This window comes from Ceratotherium simum, chromosome 29 (assembly GCF_057802395.1).
Source record: "Ceratotherium simum simum isolate JZ-2026a chromosome 29, ASM5780239v1, whole genome shotgun sequence".
Taxonomy (NCBI): domain Eukaryota; kingdom Metazoa; phylum Chordata; class Mammalia; order Perissodactyla; family Rhinocerotidae; genus Ceratotherium; species Ceratotherium simum.
Genome location: NC_141928.1, coordinates 16,502,165 through 16,523,279, shown reverse-complemented (window position 1 = coordinate 16,523,279; position 21,115 = coordinate 16,502,165). Strand labels below are relative to the sequence as shown.

The following is a 21,115-nucleotide window of genomic DNA, read 5'->3' as shown; positions in this document are numbered from 1 at the left end:
ACAACCTGAGTAGTGGCCAAGTCAAGGTCTTAAGGGAGGCTTGGATGCGACAGATGACCAGGGGTTAACCTATGCCCTGGGGGGAGGGGAGCCGTGGAATAAACAACCAGGAGTGTTCATTTAGAGGGACCAGCATGTGCAAAGGCTCCGAAATAAGACAGTGGGCTCATTCTAGGAACTGAAAGAAGGGCAGCGTGGCCGAAGCACAGAAGGCAAGGCAAGAACAGCGTGACCAGAGCTGAAGGAGAGGGTTGCCAGACCACGCAGAGCCTAGTAGGCCATGTTAACGATTTTGATCCCAAGAAAAGTGGAAAGTCTCTGAAGGGTGTTAAGTAGAGGAGTGACATAACTGCATTTGTAAGTAATTGCTCTGGAAGTAGTGTGAAAAACAGATTGGAAGGGGACAAAGATGGCTGCAGGGGACGCATTAGGAGGCTACTGCAGCGATACCAGAGAAATCTGAAGGCAGCTAGGAATGGAGAGGAGGCAACAGGGGTGGCATAAAGGTAAAATGGTTAGGACTTGGGTTTGGGAGGTGAAAGAAAGGGAAAAATCAAGGAGGACCCTGGGTTTCTGGGGTCCTGTCTAGAGCCCCCACAGATCTAGCCCCTCTATACCATGGAATCTTCCTTCAAGCACTTGCCATGTCTGCTCCCCTGCAGCCTACACACACCAAGTCTCTGCAGCTGTTTCTCTGCTAACTTCTCTGGACTAACCTCTAACTTGTTTGGACCCCTCACCAGCACCACGCTCTGGTGGTACCTCACCTGTCCCTCAATCACGCCCAGAAGAGCCAACTCAGATTTTCTAGGAGTTAGCTTCCCTACTTCTATTAGTTAGAGCTCAAGACTGTATTAGCTTTATTTAAAAAATAATCCCCAATGGCTCCCCTTTTAGATTTTTATAATTCTTTATCAAATTTCACACCTAATTTTAGGCTATAAAGACCAAAACATTTAGGTGATAATATCCTAAACCATGTCCTCTAGGGAATTGGGCAAAAAGACTTGGAAGCACGTAAAGAGAGGGCTGGGAATCACAGGCACAGTGAACACCACAGAGAGGAGGGGCCGGCCAGGCGTTCTCCACACGCCAGGAGGGGCCCTGCACGGACCCTTTCACTCCACCTCCAGCGAATGAATTGCTCTAGCAGTCAAGTGCAAGACAACTAATCAGGCTAAGGTCACTACTGGACAAGTGGCTCCCTTATTCCATCCTAGCAGACGGGTAAGTTGAAAATCAGAGTTACTCCTGGGGCCTAGCTGCTCTGCTAGCCCCTGAGGCCCTCACGGCCAGAGGCGGAAGAGCTCAAAAACTGGGGGGAGTCTTAGGCCCACGTCTATCAGAGCTCTGCACTGGAGCTGTCAGACACTGGCTCAGCAAGGAACACAGGGGCACGAATCCCCGGCTGGCCACTGTGTCTTACATATGGTAAGACTCTTACCTGAGGGTGGCGGGAAAGGGTAGGATTAATTGGCAGGGCATGACTTAAGCAGTAATATCACCAAAACCCCACTTCACATGGCTTTATACTTCATACCCATTACTCCATTTAATCCTTACTAAGTATCATCATCCCCCACTTTACAGATGAGGAAACCAAGATGGGGAGACATGTCGCAAGGTCTAAATGGTATCGCTGGACTGGAGCACAGGTTTCTTTGACTCCAAAGACTCTGCTTTTTCCAGTGCACCAAAACACCTACCTCCCGGAGGTAATTCCTAGGCAGAAGACTGGTGTTTCTCAGACCAATAAGAATCCTAGTTATCCCAAGGAGTTTTTTTAAAAGACTCCTCCAGAAAATTCTCCAATGGCTCTACCATTTACTAGGTAAGGGAATGTCAAGTCCCTAGAAATCAGCTCACACCTTTGCAGAGAGGAGATCACTACCAGCAGTATGTGAAGCTGGTGTGAGAGTACAAGGAGAGCAGGAAAGTGAAGTGCCAGCCTGGGCCCCAGCACAAAATGTGTGTGCCAGAAGGGGGTGCAGACCCCAGTCAGGCCTTCAGAGCCATGACTCCACCATGAATGACAGCTGTCCAGAGAACAGGATTAGGGCAGCAGATTTGGGCTAGTGTAAGAAAGCTTTTTCTAACACTAGAACTGGCCAACAATGGCCTGGAAGCCTATGGAACAGACACCTACAGGGAACAGGGAACTGAACCGCAGATGTAAAGAGCTTGACTGTAGATGCTGGCCCATAAAGTGCTTTCTTAAAAGCTGTAACTAGGTCTCAATTTTTAAAAATCAAGAGATTTAGAATACAACTGTTGGGCTTCCACTGAAAGACTGGAAGCTCTGAGCCCATGTGCTTGCATGACAATAACCAGTTGGGGCTCAGAAGCTCCTGTCCACTAGAAAGGAGCACATATACCCCAAGTCGCCACACTCTCACCTAGCCCATTACTTTCCCTGGCTCACATCACCCAGGGGCATTCATTCCTAGGTGGTCCTCAGAGAGAGAGAGCTGCATCTTTCAACCCTGATGTAACAATTGGGACTAGGATGTTGAGGAAATCCTCCATTTCTCAAGCATCGACTAGGGTCACCTAACTCCCTGTGATAATAGACCAGAACAGCCACTAGGCATGATCCCCAAGAGGACTCATGCTAGAAAAATGTTAGATGTCAGAGACTGGGGAAGGGTTAGCCTGCCCAAACCCACAAAAACAGAACACTTCAATCTTTTTTTTTTAGCTAAAGAAATGTCTATGAGACTTATTCTACCAATGATATAAGAAATGGTAGGGTTCCTGGCTCTTGCCAAGTCATGAGCAGTGGTTAGTGGCTCCATTTCTCTATCTATACTGGAAGAGAACTGAAAACTTTTATTGAACAACATCATATTCCAGCCATTCTCCTTAAACAGTAATTTTTCTTACTCCTCACAGCAACTCTAAGAAATGGTCAGAGATGTGGAGGCCTGAGAGATGAAGGCATAGCTCTTTCTGGCTCCAAAGCCCAAGCAGCCGCTATGGTGGACCAGAAAAAATGTGAAAGGAGGAAAATTTGCTCCTAAAGGATTAATTTTAAAAATACAAATGTACTGAATATTTCTCCTTTTTTGTTTTAAGGAAGACACCCTGAAGTATTTCCTCACATAGGAATGACTCCCAGCAGATACAATGAGAAGAGAATTTTAGTTCAACCTCAACATACAACAGCAGAGTCATGACTACAACAGTAGTTTTTAAGCTGTTGCAGAAACTGTGAGAGATTTCAGGACGGCTGATTCCTCTCACTGACAGCCAGACAGCCCTTTCTGGGGCTCCCAGGAATAATTTTAAGGAAAGCTTTCTTTCTCCTCTTTATAATGGGCTTGCATGAGGCTTTGCTGAAGTCCCCTCACAGCTACCAGCGTGCAGCCTAATTACTTAATTGCATGACTGGCAAGATTCCTTCCAAGCCATTTCAGGAGCTCTCTCAGGTAAATTATACAGCACCATCATCTAAATCCATTTAGCAAAATGAGTTTGTTCTCCCCTCGAACCAGAGACACAAAGCAATGCCTGGGCCCCATGTCTACCTGGATTCTAGGAACAACGTGGCCTTCTCGTTGAAGAAAGGGGCAAGCAGGTTCATGAGTTTGCCTTCTTCTACACTCTGGTCTCCGGGGCAGCCAGGTTTGTGGGCGCCATCATAGTCTAAAATATTGGAATCCATGTGCCTTAAATATCCATTTTTGCAGCCTCCTTTGGAATAGTCCTCCATAATCTGCAAATCAAAGTATTTAGTCAAATAACAGACTAGGGAGGAGGGGAAGGGGGTATGTGGAGGAGAGAGAAAGGGTAGAGACAAAGAATGAATGAGCAAGTGCAAGTAAGCCAGAGAGAAAATGAAAGAGACGGAGAGGGAAGAGAGGGGGCGCAGGCACAGAGGTCCACACACACTCACTTTACAGCAGGGGGATGCTCAGCAAGAACACAAAGATGTTTACATCACTCTCCTCGCCCTCAGTTTCCTCATCTGTAAAATGGGGAAAGTGATGCCCCCTCCCAAGGTGACTATGAGGACAAAATGAGACGGCTGACTCACCTAAGTTCGTGGCACAGTGTCTCACCCACGACAGGTGTGTCCCCCCACCCCACAGCCCACTCCTTGTATGTTCTTCCTACAAAGGGTATGGAATCTGTGTCATTAACAATACTTTGGACATTTATCATATACTTCTTGCAATGTATCTGCCCCAATATATATCAGAAAGCCGAGTTACTCTTTACAAATACAACCTAGTTAACATGACTTTGATTTGTCTCATTAGGAAAGTGGCGAGTTTCTAATTCCCACGGAGATGTTATTTACGGATCCACCTTCTTGGGTCACTGAGGGTCCCAAAGGAGTGGTACCAAGGATGCAGCTAGTTAAAGCCTGTGCTGGGCATGTCCTGAGGTGCTGCAATTAGCATTCTTTCTCCCCGTTTCTAAAACTGTAAATTTCTTCTACCAGTCTATAAATAACTCCCCTTGACTTCATTACTGCTGGTGACATACACACTAGCCATCACACCCCTCTCTCCACACTTGTAAAATGATTAAGATTTTTAAATGGAAGACAAGACCCACACAAATGAGCTGTTATTTATTGGGTCTTGTTTGCCACCAATCTAGTTATTAAATCCATCTAAACCTCCAAAGAAGGAAAAGTCTAGAATAACAAAAATAGTAATTATTATCATTTACTGAGCACTTAGTACACATCCTTCTATTTAATTATCACAATGATTCTAACAAGAAAGTTTATTATTTTCATTGATGGGGAAACTCGGCTTAGGGGTTAAGCAAGTCACAGTGATAGTGACCAAGACTCAAGATCAGATCTGATTCCAAAGCCCCCACTTTTAATTGCTTTGCTCTCCAAAACTACCTAATCTCCCTCTAATGATTTCCCATTCATTACTCCATGGCCTTGAACACCTTGAAGGCCACAAATGCCAAATCTGCAGCCTCCTATCTCCCACCACATCCCAGTCTTTAGAGTTCTTTCAACCGTGGAGAACGTTTGCTCCAAATGTTCAGTATCAATGTGAATGGAGAAACGTTCTATGTGGACGGAGTCAAATTCTCAACAATGCCCAGATGACACTAAGCTGGGTTCCAGACCAGGACATTTCGGAGGGCCCCCGAGAAGGGGAGTTTGGTTCTATCTGTGGCTCCCGTAACTGAATGATCTGGAAGTTCACAGCAGTCCAGAGACAAGGGCTCTTGTCCCATCTCTCACTGACTTCCTCTGTACTCTGGATACATCATCTCCCCTCATAGGCCTCAGTTTCCAACGTGTAAACGAAGTGCCTGGGTTAGATCTCTGAAGATCTGGCCAGGTCCACCACCCAAGGCCTGTTATTCTCCTATAGCCACCTTGTTTTTATTTGCAACTATGTTTGTTTTGCTGTTTCATGACTGGCTCTATCATCCAGTCTGTAACTTGTGAGAAGGAGGAGACCTAGTTGCTTTGCATTCCACTGGCACACAACAGGCACTCAACCCCAGCGGAATGAACAGAAAGCCCACTGGACTCATTCCAGACTGGAAGACTTGCATAGAGAGGGGCGGATGGAATAAGGAGTTAACAGCCATGGTCCTACCTTGTTACTCTGCTCCAAATCCTGCTCGCTCAGGAAATTACTCTCATCATCCTCTCCAGCTTTGGTCATGTCCTCGTCCTCCTTGCTAGCCAGAAGCTACATGGAGCATGGAATGGTGTGAAAATGCAACCCAAAAAAATGTGCAGCATGAATATGAATGAATAAGTCAGTGATGTCTTTTTCTTTAAATGCAAAACAAAAACAAACCAAAAAAGAAGCAGAAACAAATGCCAAAGCCATGAAATAAAAATTAACCAAAGTTAAGAGTTGCTAGTTCTGGCAAATCACACACAGCTGCCTGGGATCAGGCATAATTTAAGGACAAATTCCCCAAGAAATAACTAAAGCCATTCCCCCTGCCCTTGCACGGCCCTCCCTGAGCTGCTGTAAATTGCATATGCTGTCTGTTGTGCCGCTGCCATCCCCGCCGTTGCTAAATTCACTTTCAGATTACATAAAAGTAACAAGATTTTGGAAAATAGCTATTAATGGAATTGAAAATATCAAATAGCGAGAAAGCAGTAAATGAAATTTATGGTGTGCCCGATTTATGCATCACTGCTCCTGTTTAGCACAGGGCACAAACCTCTTTTTGGACTGTCACACATCTGAGATGGACAGTCCCAGCAACACTGTCATTTTGCTGACAAAACGTCCTCATCGCTAATGAGTAGAGTATCAACCTTACCTGATGATAACTTCATGCTTTTGAAAATGAAGGACAGTTATTTATAAAGACTGCATAAATCCCTAATGCTCTAAATAAGTGTGAATCCCAAAGCTTCTGCATTCTGCCTTCTATAGAATGGAGAGTACAATGTTCAAGAGGGCCAGATCTCAGCCCTCTGGAAGAGCAAAAATTCTCGTCATGGGACACCTGGATTAACCAAATAAAAACCAAGCAGAAAAGGTGGCCACATCCAGGGAGGCAGTAAGTCAAAGCTGTTTCAAAATTATACCAAACCTCATCTCACCGATGAAGCAGTAAGCTCTGCACCAAAGTGCTGAAACCACAATGTGAGGGCTGGGTCACTTGCTGGGCATGTTGTACATATGAGATATCTAAGGTTCCATCTCCAGTTTTATTTTATGAATGCCTACATTAGTCAATTACCCTCACAATTTTCCTAGCCCAACTTAAATCTTTCTGATCTTCCTTTTAGAGGAAATCCTTATTTGGAAGAAGAAAAACAAAACAAAGCAAATTGACTTCAGAAAGTCATTTTATAGAAGACTTCCCAGGGTCAGAACACATTCAACCTAACATATCCAAATCTGCAATCCGGACCAGACAGAACTGACGATCTTAAAATCAGATCTCACTACACTAACTACCACGCATTAACAGACCAGACTTGTACAAATACACTGACTAAGGCATCGAAGTTTCTAAATATGGATGAGGAACTTCTCTCCCTCTATTTGGCTTCTTTCCTCATTATTATTAAAACATTCTCAAGTGATATAGACTAGGACTATCAACGCGGTGGTGGGAGTATAAACTGTTAAACTACTTTGGAAAAAGTACTGGCAATTTCTTATAAAACTAATAACCCTATGACCCAGGAATTCCACCCCTAGGTATTCACCAAGAAAAATGAAAACAAATGTCCTCAGAAAGATTTATACATGAATATTCGTAACAGCTTTTATCATAATATCCAAAACCTGAAACAATCCAAATGAACAGCAATAGCAGAATGAACAAACTGTAATATATTCATAAGATGGAAGACTACTTAGCAATAAAAAGGAATAAATTGTTGATTCACATAACAACATAGATAAATCTCAAAAACACTATGCTGAGTGAAAGAAGCTTTACACAAAAGAGAACATACTCTATGATTCCATTTACATGAAGGTCTGGTACAGGCAAAGCTAACACATGGTGGAACAAAATTAGAAGAGTGGCTGGCGGTGGGGGTGGGAATTGACTAGAGGGGACGTGAGAGACCTTGATAGTGGTTTGGGTTACACAGGTACATACATTTGTAAAACTTAGCAATGTGGACTTACGATTTCCGTATTTCATTATATGTAAATTTAACCTTAAAAGAAAAAACTATAAACATATATTGAAGTTAAAGATACACATGTTGTAGTAATTAGGGGAAAGTGTTCCGATATTTGTAATTTACATTAAAATTTATCGAGCAGGTAAGATGGAGTGATGATGGACAGGTGGGAAATGTGAGTACAATCTAGGTGGTGAGTGTGTGGGTGTTCACTGTCAAGTCCTTTTTACTTTGCTATGTTTGAATTTTTTCCTAATAAAATGCTGGAGGAGAGTCTCTCCCATCTTTTAAAAAAAAAAAAACAACAATCTCCCTCGGATCCCCCAACAGCTCTGGTCACCAAGCACTCTCTGCCTCTGCCTCTCTCCAAGCTTCTTAAAAGAATTGCAGTCCTCACCTTCTGCAATGTGGCTGTTGCTGCCAACACTCTCCAGACACTGCTCGTGAAAGGTCCCCAAAGACCCTCTAACATGGGAGATAGAACCCACATGGGATCAGGGAGGAGGCGTGAAGAGGCTCCTCCTCGACCCTGTGGATAAAAGAAGGGTCTCCCCTAGGTGTAGCTGAGCAAAGTAGTGTTAACTCGGATCATTCCAAATTGAAATATCAAAAGCATCGAAGTTGTTCATTTCCAGAACCACAACCACTATTACTCAATGCACTGAAATAAAAATTAACTTTCATTTCTCTTTACCTCTGCTGCCTTGGTCAAAATTAAAAGTAAACTCTCAGTTTCCAGCAATGGTCAAGAAATTAAATGTTGTGGACATAGAGAACTATCTCTTATGCCATATGTGACATCAATTTTCAAAGACTTAGAACAAGATGGCAGAAAGACCTATGAGTCACTACAAGTGGGCTCTGCCCCCAGCCCTGCCACCCACCAACCAGAGAAGTGACCTACACACCTCAGTGCCAGCCGGCTCTGTCTCCATTCCCTCCCTCCTCATCACTCCTCCATCCACTGCCATGTGGCCTCTGTCCCCCTCACTCTGCTGAAATGGCCCAGGTCATAAACGACTCAATGGCAACTTCTCGGCCGTTTTCTCTTTGCAGTCTGCTCAGAGTACTTGACACGAGTCAACACTCCCTCCCTAAAACACCTGCCCTCTCCTGGTTCTCCCCCTGCCTCTGGGCTATACTTTCTGGATCTGCTTTGCAGGCTCCCCTTCCTCCTCCAGGAAGAACTTTCCCTGACCTCAAGAGAAGGCTGGGCCCCCATCTACATGCTCCCTTCGTACACTGCATTCGCTCCATCACGGCCCTCACCACACTCTGGGGCAACTGCCCCTCTGCTTCTCTAACATTACACACTGGATGGGGCAGGGACCGAGTGTGTGTTCAGTTTTAACTCAATGCCTCAATAACTGAGTGCTGAAAGAACAAACAAATGAATAAAGATTTTTTCAAAATGAGAGCTGGAACCAAAAGGTTTTCAGGATTACCTCTGGTCTTGCTACTCCAAGGGTGTTCTCAGGCCCCATGCCAGGCTTACTGAACCAGAATCTTCATTTTAACAAGATCCCCAGGAAATTCACATGCCTGTTAAACTTTGGAAGCACTGCCCTATGGTGCTGCTAAAACAACACTGAACAGAGTCAGAAGAGGGTTGTAGTTCCACCTCTGCCACTAACTTCCTAAAAAATAACATTAACATAGCATGTTTAATTGAGCGCCTACTACCTGCCAGGCACTCTGCCAAGGGCTTTATAAACCATGTAAAACTCACAATAACTTATGAAGACAAATTGCTAGAAACTTCCTCCTTTTAATGAAATTAAATCTGCTTCCAACAAACCAAATTTTATTCTGTTACTAATAACAGAATTTAACAAGTACCTTCTATTTCTGAGTCCCATTTCTGTCCTCCAGAGTCACACAAGGTCTATTTCTTATTCAACATGACAGCTCTACAAATATCTGAGTTCCATTAAATTATGCCCCTGAATCCATGTTTTCTCTCTATGCCAAAAAAAAAAATCTTAGTTTTCTAACCATTCCTAAAGGACAATATGAGTTAACAATAACAGCGACTCTTTTTGAGCACTTGCACACGTATCCTGTCGCTGAGAGGCGGCAGCTCCACACGTCACACAGGTCATGGTTTGCAATGGCACCACCCTGACTGCAGTCTGCTCAAATCACTCCTGCACTTCAATTCTCAGCCACGTTTTCCTATGATACATAAATTAATAACCAATACATAAATATAAGGAAATAGGGCAATCCCATAAGAGATTTTTTTAAATGCACTTTAGAACAAAAGGATACTTGTTCTTGGTCTTTTGTCTGTTTGGCTGGTTTTTAAGTGAATGGCCCACATTCAGGGAATTAACACTGTCGTAACCAGCTGGTGGGAATCCCACAGGGCAACCATTTTAAAGACAAACCTGAAAAACTGTATCAAGGGCCTCCCACTATTTATACTCTTTGTCAAATTAAAACCCGCAGTGGGGGGGGCCGGCCCGGTGGCGCAAGCAGTTGAGTGCGCGCGCTCCGCTGCAGGGGCCCGGGGTTCGCCGGTTCAGATCCCAGGCGTGCACTGACGCACTGCTTGGCAAGCCATGCTGTGGCGGTGTCCCATATAAAGTGGAGGAAGATGGGCACAGATGTTAGCCCAGGGCCAGTCTTCCTCAGCAAAAAAAAAAAAAGAGGAGGAGTGGCAGATGTTTGCACAGGGCTGATCATCCTCACAAAAAAAAAAAAAACTTGCAGGGGGGAGGGTATAAGAAAATTAACTATATGCCTATTTTATACCTATATCCCTCTGTATCTGTACTTTCGACCTAGTAATTACATATCTGGGAGTATAGTCTAAGGAAAAAAATCCTAGACCCAGAAAAAGACTTGTGTCCAAAGACACTGATCAGGTTATTTAAAATAGTGAATCACTGAAAACAATCTATATGTCCAACAATCACAAGGCAGTTAGCTAAATTTCAGTGCATTCACAAGACAGAATAAGATGCTATCACATAGCAATTGGGAAAAAACAGGAATCAAAACTATATATGTATTGTGGGCATGCACATGTTCATATACGCAAATAGAGAAGGAAAGATTCCAAAATGTTAATTAACTGTGTGTGTTTTAAAGTGACAGGATTAAGGGTAATTTCTTTTCTCTATTTTCCAAGTGTTAGGTAACGCTGTGGGTTAATTAAATATTGGAGAAAAAATACTGAATTTTAAAAACACAAAACATATTTGCTTTTTTTTTTCCTTTTCTGATTTATAGGCTCCTAGAGAGCAGCAGTGGTACCCAGCCCCCACTCTGCAAGCCCTGCTGCTCAGAAAAGGCTGTGGACATGTAAGCGCTTCCAGTTTATTTCTGTCTTGCTTCTCATCACAGGAGAACCACACGCACTCCTGGGAAATGGCAACCTCCCTCTTTGCCATCCCACCCTCATCCCAAATGACCTCTCCTCCCTCAGCTCACGATTACTGAGGGAACACCACCCTTCCCGTGCGGATCTTCCCATCCCATTCAGGGGGAAGATGGGGAACTGCGCTACAAAGGACAAGCTATTCGTAGGGAACACCAAATTGAAGTGCAATCTGACAAATGACTCAAATCTGAATCGGCTGGTATTAAGATCTGAGTGGGAAGAGGAAAAAGCCTCTGTTCTCAAAGGACATAATGGGACATTTAACAGATTTTTTTCAAAGGGCAAATGAACAAACAAACTCGCCATTTACGACTTACATGAAGTAGGTGAAGAATGAGCTGCTTATTAAAAACGCTGCCTTGGAGAAAACAAACCAAGAGACTTGTTTCTCCCTAAATGGGTTGCAGATATTCTTGGTTTTCAAAATTATCTGGAGCTCTGGAGGCTAAGATCAATAACATTCCCCCTCTCAAACAGAGCAGATGGCCAGAGCGCAGCATAAATACCTTTGAGCATTTCCCACTTTGAAGGTGGGAGGAGACAGCTTAAGACAAATCTTTCCCCCGGAAATGATGTGGCAATGGGACCTCCATTTACCTGGTACGCCAGGTTGTGTTCAAGGCAACCACAACCAAGATGATTCTGGGGGACCCAAGTGCAAGAAGGCCCTACTGGTGAGAACAGTTCCAGTCTTCTGAAACAAGGCTAACACATGCATGGAGCAAGGCTCTTCCTGTGGGAGAGTTAGGCCAAGTTAGGGGCTAAAAGGGAGGCAATGACAAGCTCCTCCTCACTGTCACAACTTCAGGGTCTTCCTATTGTGCGGCAAGGGCCAAAAACATAGAAAATCGGAGACAACACATCACAAAGACGAGCAGAGACCCAGAAGTCACCAGGGTAAATGCATAATGCTTTCCTCCTCCCTGGGGCGGGTTAACAGGATGGGCCTCCCACCCTCAGTGAGTACACAAGCCCAGTGTGCAGAGACGCCATAATTTAACCTTTCATGGCCCTTTCAGACTTTCAAATGCCACCAGCGGAATTCCCATAGTCAGGAAGCTGGACTTGTGGGCTCATGGGACACCGACTGTCTCCTCTCTGTAAATGGCAGAGCACAGGAGTTCCTGGGTATGTGCAATGCACATCCGGTCAAATCCAGAAGTCCAGATGCCATGAAGAGTGACAAGAAGATGCACAAAATTCAGAGGATTAATACAAAAAGTAAATGAAAAACGTGTTTACTTGTTTGTTTTTCAATGTTAATGAATTCATTAAGGCTGCATCTATACCACCCAAATTATCTGTGTGATTTGGCAACTCTCCAGATCCCTCTGAGACCAGACCAATCATCCGGCTGTGCCGTCTGCAGCAGAGATCCCAGAGCCGGACTTGGAGCCAACAGCATCACAATACATCAAATGTGTTCATGGAGACATGACCCAAACTTGAGGAAGCCTGCGGACAGACCTGCTGACCTAACAGGGCCCTTAAATCCCCGTCCACAACAGAGACTGGCATTTCAGGAGAGACCTCCCCAGGACAGATGCAGTCTTGAGAAATTTGGGGGCTATTTTTTTGTTATTAGCACATGACAACCAGTATGTTTCTTCTTACCTCCGTTTGTTGCACTGACTCAAGTCCGTCACCTCCCTGGAAACCCACAGAGGAGAGATCAAAAATGGTTTTCTTCAGGTGCTGGTTGTCTGCGTACAGTTCCTTCACTAGCTGTAGAAGGTCACCGACCTAAGAGAGAAGAGCAGGGAGAGGACGGGCTACCCAGCAGCCAACTTCAGCCTCCCAGGGGCGCGGCCCTGGACACAGACCTTCCTACTGAGCAGACTTTTCAGCATCACAGTGATGGTGAATCAGGCAGCCTGATTCTACTCTTCAGGCTATCCTGGGTACAGAGGAAAAAAACCACTGGTATGCCTGTATTCTAACCCCAGAGCCACCACTTCAAGGCAAAGAGATCTGGGCAATCTATGCCTCCACGTTCTCATCTGTGGAGTGGGTGACTGTGAGAACTGAACATGATTGTGGTCTCCGTGCACTAACATCCTCGGTACAGGCCAGATACACAGTCAATGACAGCTGACACTACCTCTGTCTTGTACTTGAGAGTCCCTGGAGGAAAAGTCCCCACGACTGCAGCTTCTGAGACCGTGTAGGCCTTATTTTACAACATCAGTCTTCTTCTTTGTGTACCTGTTACCTTCTTTGAAGATAATAATAGTCTTCAATTCTAAAGCACTTCACAGCTCCTACAATGCTCATACAAGCTTTAGTCAAGATCCCTCACAAAAATCCCAAGGAGGTGGACGGGCTAGTATGACTACCCCCATTTTACAAAGAGAAGTCAAAGTGCCCAGTCACACGGGAAAGGGCAGAGCCAGGCCCGCAGCTGAGACCCAGGACTCCCAGGCCAGTGCTCCTCCTCAAGGCATTATACAATATACCTGCTAGGCCAGGTACATAGGCCACTGAGCAGACACCACCGTCATCCCCTGCAAGCTTCGAATCCCAATGGCCAGTAATTTTTCAAAGACTTCTTAATGGGGTATTCGTTAGCTCCTCAAATAAAGTGGGAATCCCACCCTAACTACACAAAGCAGATGTCCAACACATCAAAACATGAACACAAACTGGACCCAACCTTCAAGGAGGTTCTAGTGGGAAGAACAAAACATTCTGATTCTACAAACATTTACTAAGTGCCAACTAAGCGAACCACCTCCTGCCCTTAACACAGCTATAGGAGGTACTAGCAGCAGCAATTATCATCCCATTTTCTTCATCTTCAAAAACTAACAGATGCCTTAACACTCCTTGCTCCATTCCTCCCAAAATACCAAAATTTTTATGGCTCTTTCTATTTCTTCTGTGCCTTACACCTGCTGTTTTCTATCTCTCTGCTGAGAAAGCCTTTGACTAGAAAAACTCCTATTCATCCTTCAAAACCCACTTCAGGCCTCACTTCTGCTGAGAAGCTTCCTCTGATCAAATGAGCACTTCCCAATCTCCGACAATTAACCTCTCCTTCTCTGCTACCTCTACACCTTGCACATCTGCCTATTACAGCCACCCTTGCACTCCATACTGCAATTACTTGTTACATGTCTGCCTGTACTAGAATGTGAATTATTCCAAGACAGAAACTTAATCTGTCATACATGTACAACAATTTTACAATAAATCACAATCTCCACTGAGCTCACACTTCTTGTTCTTATCAATGGCTCTTAGAACCTTGAAATACCAAACCACCCAAACCACCCCAATGACCAACAGATTGAAAAACCTTTCCTGTTTTAAAAAAGATTTATCAAACTTGGACCTTTACTCTTTCAAAAAGCATCTATTAACTCCCACTGTGTGTGCCAGGTACTGGGAAACCAGAAATAAATAAGATATAATCACTAACTTTAAGAGGATCACAGCCTAGTGGAGGATACAGACAAACACCCAGATAATTACAGATCAGTATGAGAAGGACATCAATGCGCTTAGGCACAAGAAGAGAGCAAATGACCTAAGGAAAAGGTGGCTAACTCCACATGGAGGGACTGAAGAGCATCTCCTAGGGGAGATCAAGCCTGGGCTGGGTCCTCAAGCCTGAGAAGAAGTATATCAGACGTGGGGGAGGGCCCTCCAGATAACATACACAGAAGGAAGAAAGGCAGGCAGGGAGAGAGGGAAGAAAGGAGAGGAAAGGGGCTTTCAGAATCTTACACCTCTGATCAGGAACCCAAGAGACAACAAATAACCAACAAAGCACTGAGAGTTAACAGGTCAATACCTTTTTCTTAAGTTCTTCTTGAGAAAAATGATCCACTTGAAACCGATTGGGCTCTTCAAGGCAAATACTCAGATAAGATGTTTGATCACTATAAAACGAAAATGGTTCTTCTGCCAAAAAAAAAGTGGGACAGGACAAAAAGAATATCAGAAATAGATCCTTCCAAGACCAATCCCAGCGTAATCCATCTGAGGCCATTTGAATTGGGTGGGGGTGGGGGGTGGGGGGACATAAGTACACACACAGAGTTTTAGCCTTTGGAGCAAAAGTAATTTTCCCTCTTTCTCTACAGACTGATATTTCAATGTATGGTTTCATCATAGGCTGTATAGGCTTTCAGTGTCGCCAATTCTGAATTAGAATTTGCATACCAAGTGTTGTGCCTAGAAACCATTCTGAGTGGTACAAGCAAATGGTGATTTCAGTTTAAATGATTCTGTTTAGGTGAGAATATAGGAAAATTAGATGTGACCCCCAAGGGTCAAACTCAAGGGAAATAAAAGTGCCTGATGTATCTCATACTGGCCCTGGAGCCTGCCATGGTAGCAAGCACACCAAGTGCAGAACCTGCCTGCCAGATCTAAGACAAGAGAATCTGGTCACAGACGTAAGGGTCAGCTTCCGCTGCAGCACGGGTCACACTGTAATAGGGCAGAAGGCGCAGAGGAGGGCAGGCTATTTACTGAGAGAGGCACATCCACAAACACGATCTCATTTAACACACATGGGTAGGTGCTGCTATACCTGATACACTAGGAAGAGCTACACTTCAAAGCAAGATGCGCTGGCCCAAATCTGGGTAAATCACCCCCACCTCTGAGCCTCAGTTTCTTCATCTGTAAAATGAAGTCAATACCTACTCTACCTAATGGGACGAATGTCAGGATCAGGGATGAGAAGTTAAGTGCTAGGTGCTGTGCCTTGCACACAGTAGGTGCTCAAGACATGTCAAACCTACCACTGCGATTACCATATTCGACCATTCGGGCCAGGCACCAGGCTAGAGATACAGAAAGGAAGGGAGAGGGCCAAACATTACTGTGATGAGCACAGCAATACAAGGACCACAGGCCCCTCATCTCGTAGCCCTCCCTAAATGAATCCACTGCTAAATGCAATGTTTCAACATGAACCAGCAACCTCACCCCCATGTGTCTGTGCAGTCCAGGCTCTCTGCAGTGGGTGCTGTGGTAGGCAGAGCCCAAACGCTTTGGGCGATGAGGGCTGTTTACCAGACAAAGGGACTGCGAAGTTATCTGGAGCTGGAAATATCAAATGATGCAGACCATAGCAGAGGTAGCAACGAAGCATCCCGCAGCAGACCCTCTGCAGAATCAACACAATTTGCTGGGCCCTTCTACTATGAAGGCCACAGCCAGATGGATACAGACTGGGAGAGCTAACATCAACATAGTCACCACAAAAAAGGATCCCCAGATGAAATCTTTTGGGTGCCTCATCTCCTACTGAAGTCTTAGGACTCTCTTAAAGTTCAGCCAAGGGCCTCCAAGTGCAAATACCAAAGGGCAATACATACAAGAGAGCGTGTACCTTCCCGCCTCCGAATCTCGCTGATCTGCTCCTCCAGGGTCTTTTGCAAATTCCGATATGAGAGCACATCGCGCTCCAGCTGCTTCCGCAGGGCAAAAACGTTGTTTAACTCAGCCTGCAGGTTGTTGATACTTGGTAAAACAAGACACCAGAAATTGTAAAACAGACCTATTTGTGCTTAAAGATGCAAAACCCAGCAAGCCTTCCTTTGATTTTTAAGTCATTTGTGGTGTTTCTGGTTATAAAAGTAAATACATGTTTATTATAGAAAATTTAAAATATAAAAGTATAAAGAAAATAAAAATTACCATGAACCCACTACCAATTAACACACGGTAGGCTGTATTTCCTCTCAATCTTTTTCCCTGAGTAGTTTTACAATGTTGAATCATACTGGATGTACAATGCTAAATTGGGCATTCCTCACTTAAATATTTCCCCACATTTTTGGAAACTATCTGCAAACTTCATTTTTTGTGATGATATAATATTAAATCAGGTGACTGTTCCACCACTTTAACTCATCTCTACTAGTGGACATTTGGATCATTCCCAAGTTTTTGCTACAGATGTAACCAGGTAGAAATGTTTAACTCGCCAGAATATTTCTCTGTTTGGAAAAACGCCTTGTGAGGGCCTGGGTGTGGAAGGGGAGGCTCTCCAGAACCTGGGCGTCACCTGACACCCAGGCTTCAGAAGAGAAGGAGACAAGGGAGAATGTCCGTGTGTCACTCCTAAAGAGGTGGTACTAGGGGTAAGGATGGGGGGCAGGAAGGAAGAGAATAAAGAAAGGAAGAGTGAGTCACTAATAAGAGGGAAGGGAGGACCAAGTGAGGGGCCAACAGAACTCCACAGTGATGAGTGAGCCGCTCTCAAATATACAGCAGAGCAGATTTTTATTTTGGGAGGGGATGTCAAGTTTCATCTGGGTCACTATGATACAGCGCTGAGCTACACAGAGAGCTTGCATGAATCAGCAACTAAGAACTCAGAAGAGGCCATGAAAACACAAACCTCCCAGAATCTGCATTCATCTTGGGGCGTACCGCCCAACAGAACTTTCTCAATGATGGACATGTTCTGCATCTGCACTAACATGGCAGCCACTAGCTAAATGTGCCCACTAAACATCTGAAATGCGGCCAATGTACTGAGGAACTGAATGCTTAATTTTTTTTAATTTAAATTTAAATAGTCACATGGCTAGTGGCTGCTGAACTGGTGGGTGCAGATCCACAAGAAGGCTCTGGACTCCTACTGATTGCACGTGGCAGTGATGTCAACCATCACAGCCAGCTCTCAGAGGAACAGGGACCCCAGCCGACACCTGAAGAACATAATGTTTCACTGAACATCTCGGTGCCTGAAGCCTTGTTTCACACTCGGGTTAGTTTCTTGAGACAGATTCCCAGCAGTGCCCATTCCTGGGTCAAAGTACAGGAACATTTTTCAACACAGACTAACCAATCAGGAAGCCTCCTTCTTCAAACACTGAGAAATACATCACTCTCCACCCAGCGTCTGACCTATGGCTCCTTAAGAGGGTCCATCAACACCTTGAAACTGTCTGTAAAAATTTACGAATATGTGGATTTTTCTAGGGAGCTGGCCCATAGCTTTCATCATATTTTTCATAAGGGGTTCACAGCCCCGAAATGGTTAGGAGCTATTGCTCTGAATAGTGTGCTACACACTCAAGCCCTACTCCTCCTTCCGAGACTTCTTCCAGCTCCATCCATCGAACTGCACATGTAAATCAACATATTTTGGAAGGAAAATAAACTATTATGTTTGAAGATTTTCTATGCTCGCTGCTTTGAAGATGGCTCATTGTGAAGCAGTCTCCTTGCAAGGGAATGGGCCCTACCAGCAACCTGTACCTAGTTCCATTTCGAGACAATCATAATGATCAATTTGTAAGGCTGATGGAAAACCTCACGGAGCTGTCACAGCACAGCACTCACTTGGATGCGGTCGTGCTGCAGAGACATTTAACCAGGGAAAAAAAGAGGTTGTTTGAGCACAGCTCCTGCAATTAGGGCTGGGAGAGCTAACTGCTTCCCTCCCGCTTCCATTTCCTGACAGGGTGAAAAGTACACAGCTGCTGCTCCTGTGTCTGTCAGTTATGTTTCCCCGACTCCAGAATCTCTCCAAGGAGTGAGGAGTTGGTGGAACAAAAGGTGCTTCACTCAGAAACGAAAGCCTTGTGCATTCCTCTTTCCGGAATGCACGAGGGGAGACAGAAAGGAGGAGTCAGAGATCCAAGCTCCACATGGCACACCACCACTAACTAGCTCCACGACCTCAGGCGAGTCAGTTAAACTGCTCGAGCCTGGATATCCTCACCTTTAAAATGGGATAACACCTTTCCTTCAAGATTGCTTTGAGGATTAAATGCGATGTTACTTGGGAAAGAGCTTAGCATAGTGCCTAACACATACAGGTGCTCAACAAACATTATTTCCTTCTCTCCGCGTATCCTAACAACTCCCAGACAAAAGATGGTATTTATAAGCCAAACTTGCTGATTTCATGAGTTAAAGCAGTGACTCTCATCTGGAGATGATTTAACCCCCCAGGGGACATGTGGCAATATCTGGAGACCTTGTTGGTTGTCACAGCTGGGGAGGGGGAGGGTACTAGAGGCATGTAGCAGTAAAAGCCAGTGATGTTGCTAAACACCCTACAGTGCACAGGATGGCCCCTCAAGACAAAAAATTCCCTAGCCGCAAATCCCAACAGTGCCAAGGCTGAGAAACTCTGAGCTACAGGGAAGTGTAAACTGTACTAGTCCCCAAGACGGGAGATGCCTCAGTCAGGGCCTAGGCTCGGGAGCCAGGGAGATCTGAGCTCTGACACTTCCTAACTGTAAAAGCATGGGTAATACCCTTAACATCTCCGACAGCAGGTTTCCACTTCCGTAATATGGAGACAAAGCCACTGACAGAATTCTAAGTGTTGCTGTGAGGAATAGACAGTAAAGGGGAAAGGACCACGCACAGGGCTGCCCGTGATTGGCTTCCTTCCTCCCTGCCCTCCCTTTCCAGTTGTAAGAACAAGTCCATCATATGTCCCCAGAGTCATCCACCTTTACTGCCATTTTCCAGAGAGCGAGCAATGCTGGAGTTACCAAAGGGGTTCCACCGGCCTTAGCCCACCGTTCTGCCCTCTGGATATGGCAAGATCTGAGGACTCAAAACCCCCTACAAGCTGAGTTTATGGTTACTGGGATACTGAGGCATACGGAAGCTTTGCATGTCGTTGTTATTCTTAATAAGTGTTACAATTTATTGAGTGCTTACTATGTGCCAGCAGAATTAGGACTTTACACACTATCATCTCTTGTTTCAAAACAACCCTGTAAGGTAGGTTAGGTAGACAGGTAGGTGAGCAGGTCAATCTCAATTGTAAAAACACATACACTGGGGCTGAGTGAAAAGTGACTTACCCAAGAGCTCAGAGCTGCTGGATGGCAGAGCTGGGATTTGGACCCAGGTCTGTCTCACTCTAAACATATTTCAATTCTGAAGATGAACAGGAAACCTTTTAAGCACCCCTATCAGTCACGGCCCTGACCTGCCTTGGTCCCATCCCATGTTTTTATTCATTAAGAAAGAGCCTATGAAACTCAGAGCCATCCATGATGCTGAGGAGGCTTGACAGCATCCGTATCCACCCACAGGGCTGCTCAGTGCCCAGAATCAAATCTGCTCCCACCCGGAGAAGCTGCACAACTAAGCTCACTTCGCCCATTCCCCCTTGGAGTTTCCCAGCATTACTCAATGCCCCTCCCAAGGAAAATGACTAGCAGCTGAGGCTTCTAGAAAAAGCTCACTTTCAGAGAGTGATGCCTACTCCCAGAATTTCATCAGCATGTTTTTATTTTCTCTTAACTCATCTCAGATTTTAAAATCTGAAAATTATCTCATAACTTACAAGGTGTAGGGGTACTCACCCACTGACCACTTCCCGAGAGCCTGCTCCATACCAGCCCCTGGGAGAGGCACTGGGGAAGGGACAAGCAAGACAGGACCCCTGCCCTGGGAGAGCTCCCAGGCCAGAGGAGGAGGCAGGTCAGGACCAGACATGTACATAAAGGTGAGAAGGGCATTGTGAGAGCAGAAAAACAGGGAGAAACTGTTCTGGGGGTTAGCTTGGGCCTCCTGACAACCCTCAAGATGAATTCTCAAGGACAAGCAGGAGACAAAGGAGGGTGGAGAAACCCACAGGAAGGCAGAGGCAGAAGACACATGGCCCAGGGAACAATGAGGACTTCACAAGGCTAGAGGGAAGGGCATAGACAGGAAGAGGGAGGGGGGATATTTTTTAACTTTTTATTGGGGAAAATTTTAGACATATACAAAAGAAGACAAACTAATGTAATGGCCCCTCCCCATCTGGCCACCCCCAGGCCCAACAATCAGGGAGCCATAGCCAATTTTCTTCTTTCAGCATCCCCGCCCACCTCTTCTGCTTCTGTATGGCTTTGAAATGAACCGCAGAGATCACATCCTTTCACCTGTAACTATCCCAACATGTAGAGAGATGATTTCTTAATACAAGAAATCGCTGAGGCCAACCCTGTATTTCCAGAGCGGGCCACCTGCCTGTGGACACAGAGCTGGGGCTAGAACAAGACCACTAGCCTATAATCAGCGCTCCTCCCCACAACTCACTGGCGCCAAATCACTTCAATAATTCCTTAAAGATACACGTCACTCCAAGACATAGAGACATGTTTGAGTCCCAGGGTTCTGTCACCCACCACCTGTGTGACTTT

At 45.0% G+C, this 21,115-nt stretch overlaps 1 protein-coding gene across 3 annotated transcripts in view; it reads right to left on the bottom strand.

The window, feature by feature from the left end:
• Window positions 1-21,115, bottom strand: part of CDK5RAP2 (CDK5 regulatory subunit associated protein 2) — a 174,351-nt gene that overhangs the window by 63,611 nt on the left and 89,625 nt on the right. For all 3 annotated transcript variants that reach the window (XM_087419197.1, XM_087419196.1, XM_087419195.1), the window contains exons 16-20: window positions 16,336-16,466; window positions 14,785-14,894; window positions 12,603-12,731; window positions 5,583-5,678; window positions 3,528-3,715 (exon numbers count right to left, since the gene is read on the bottom strand). In XM_087419197.1, coding sequence (XP_087275323.1) covers window positions 3,528-3,715; window positions 5,583-5,678; window positions 12,603-12,731; window positions 14,785-14,894; window positions 16,336-16,466 — 654 coding nt within the window. The remainder of the gene's footprint in view (window positions 1-3,527; window positions 3,716-5,582; window positions 5,679-12,602; window positions 12,732-14,784; window positions 14,895-16,335; window positions 16,467-21,115) is intronic.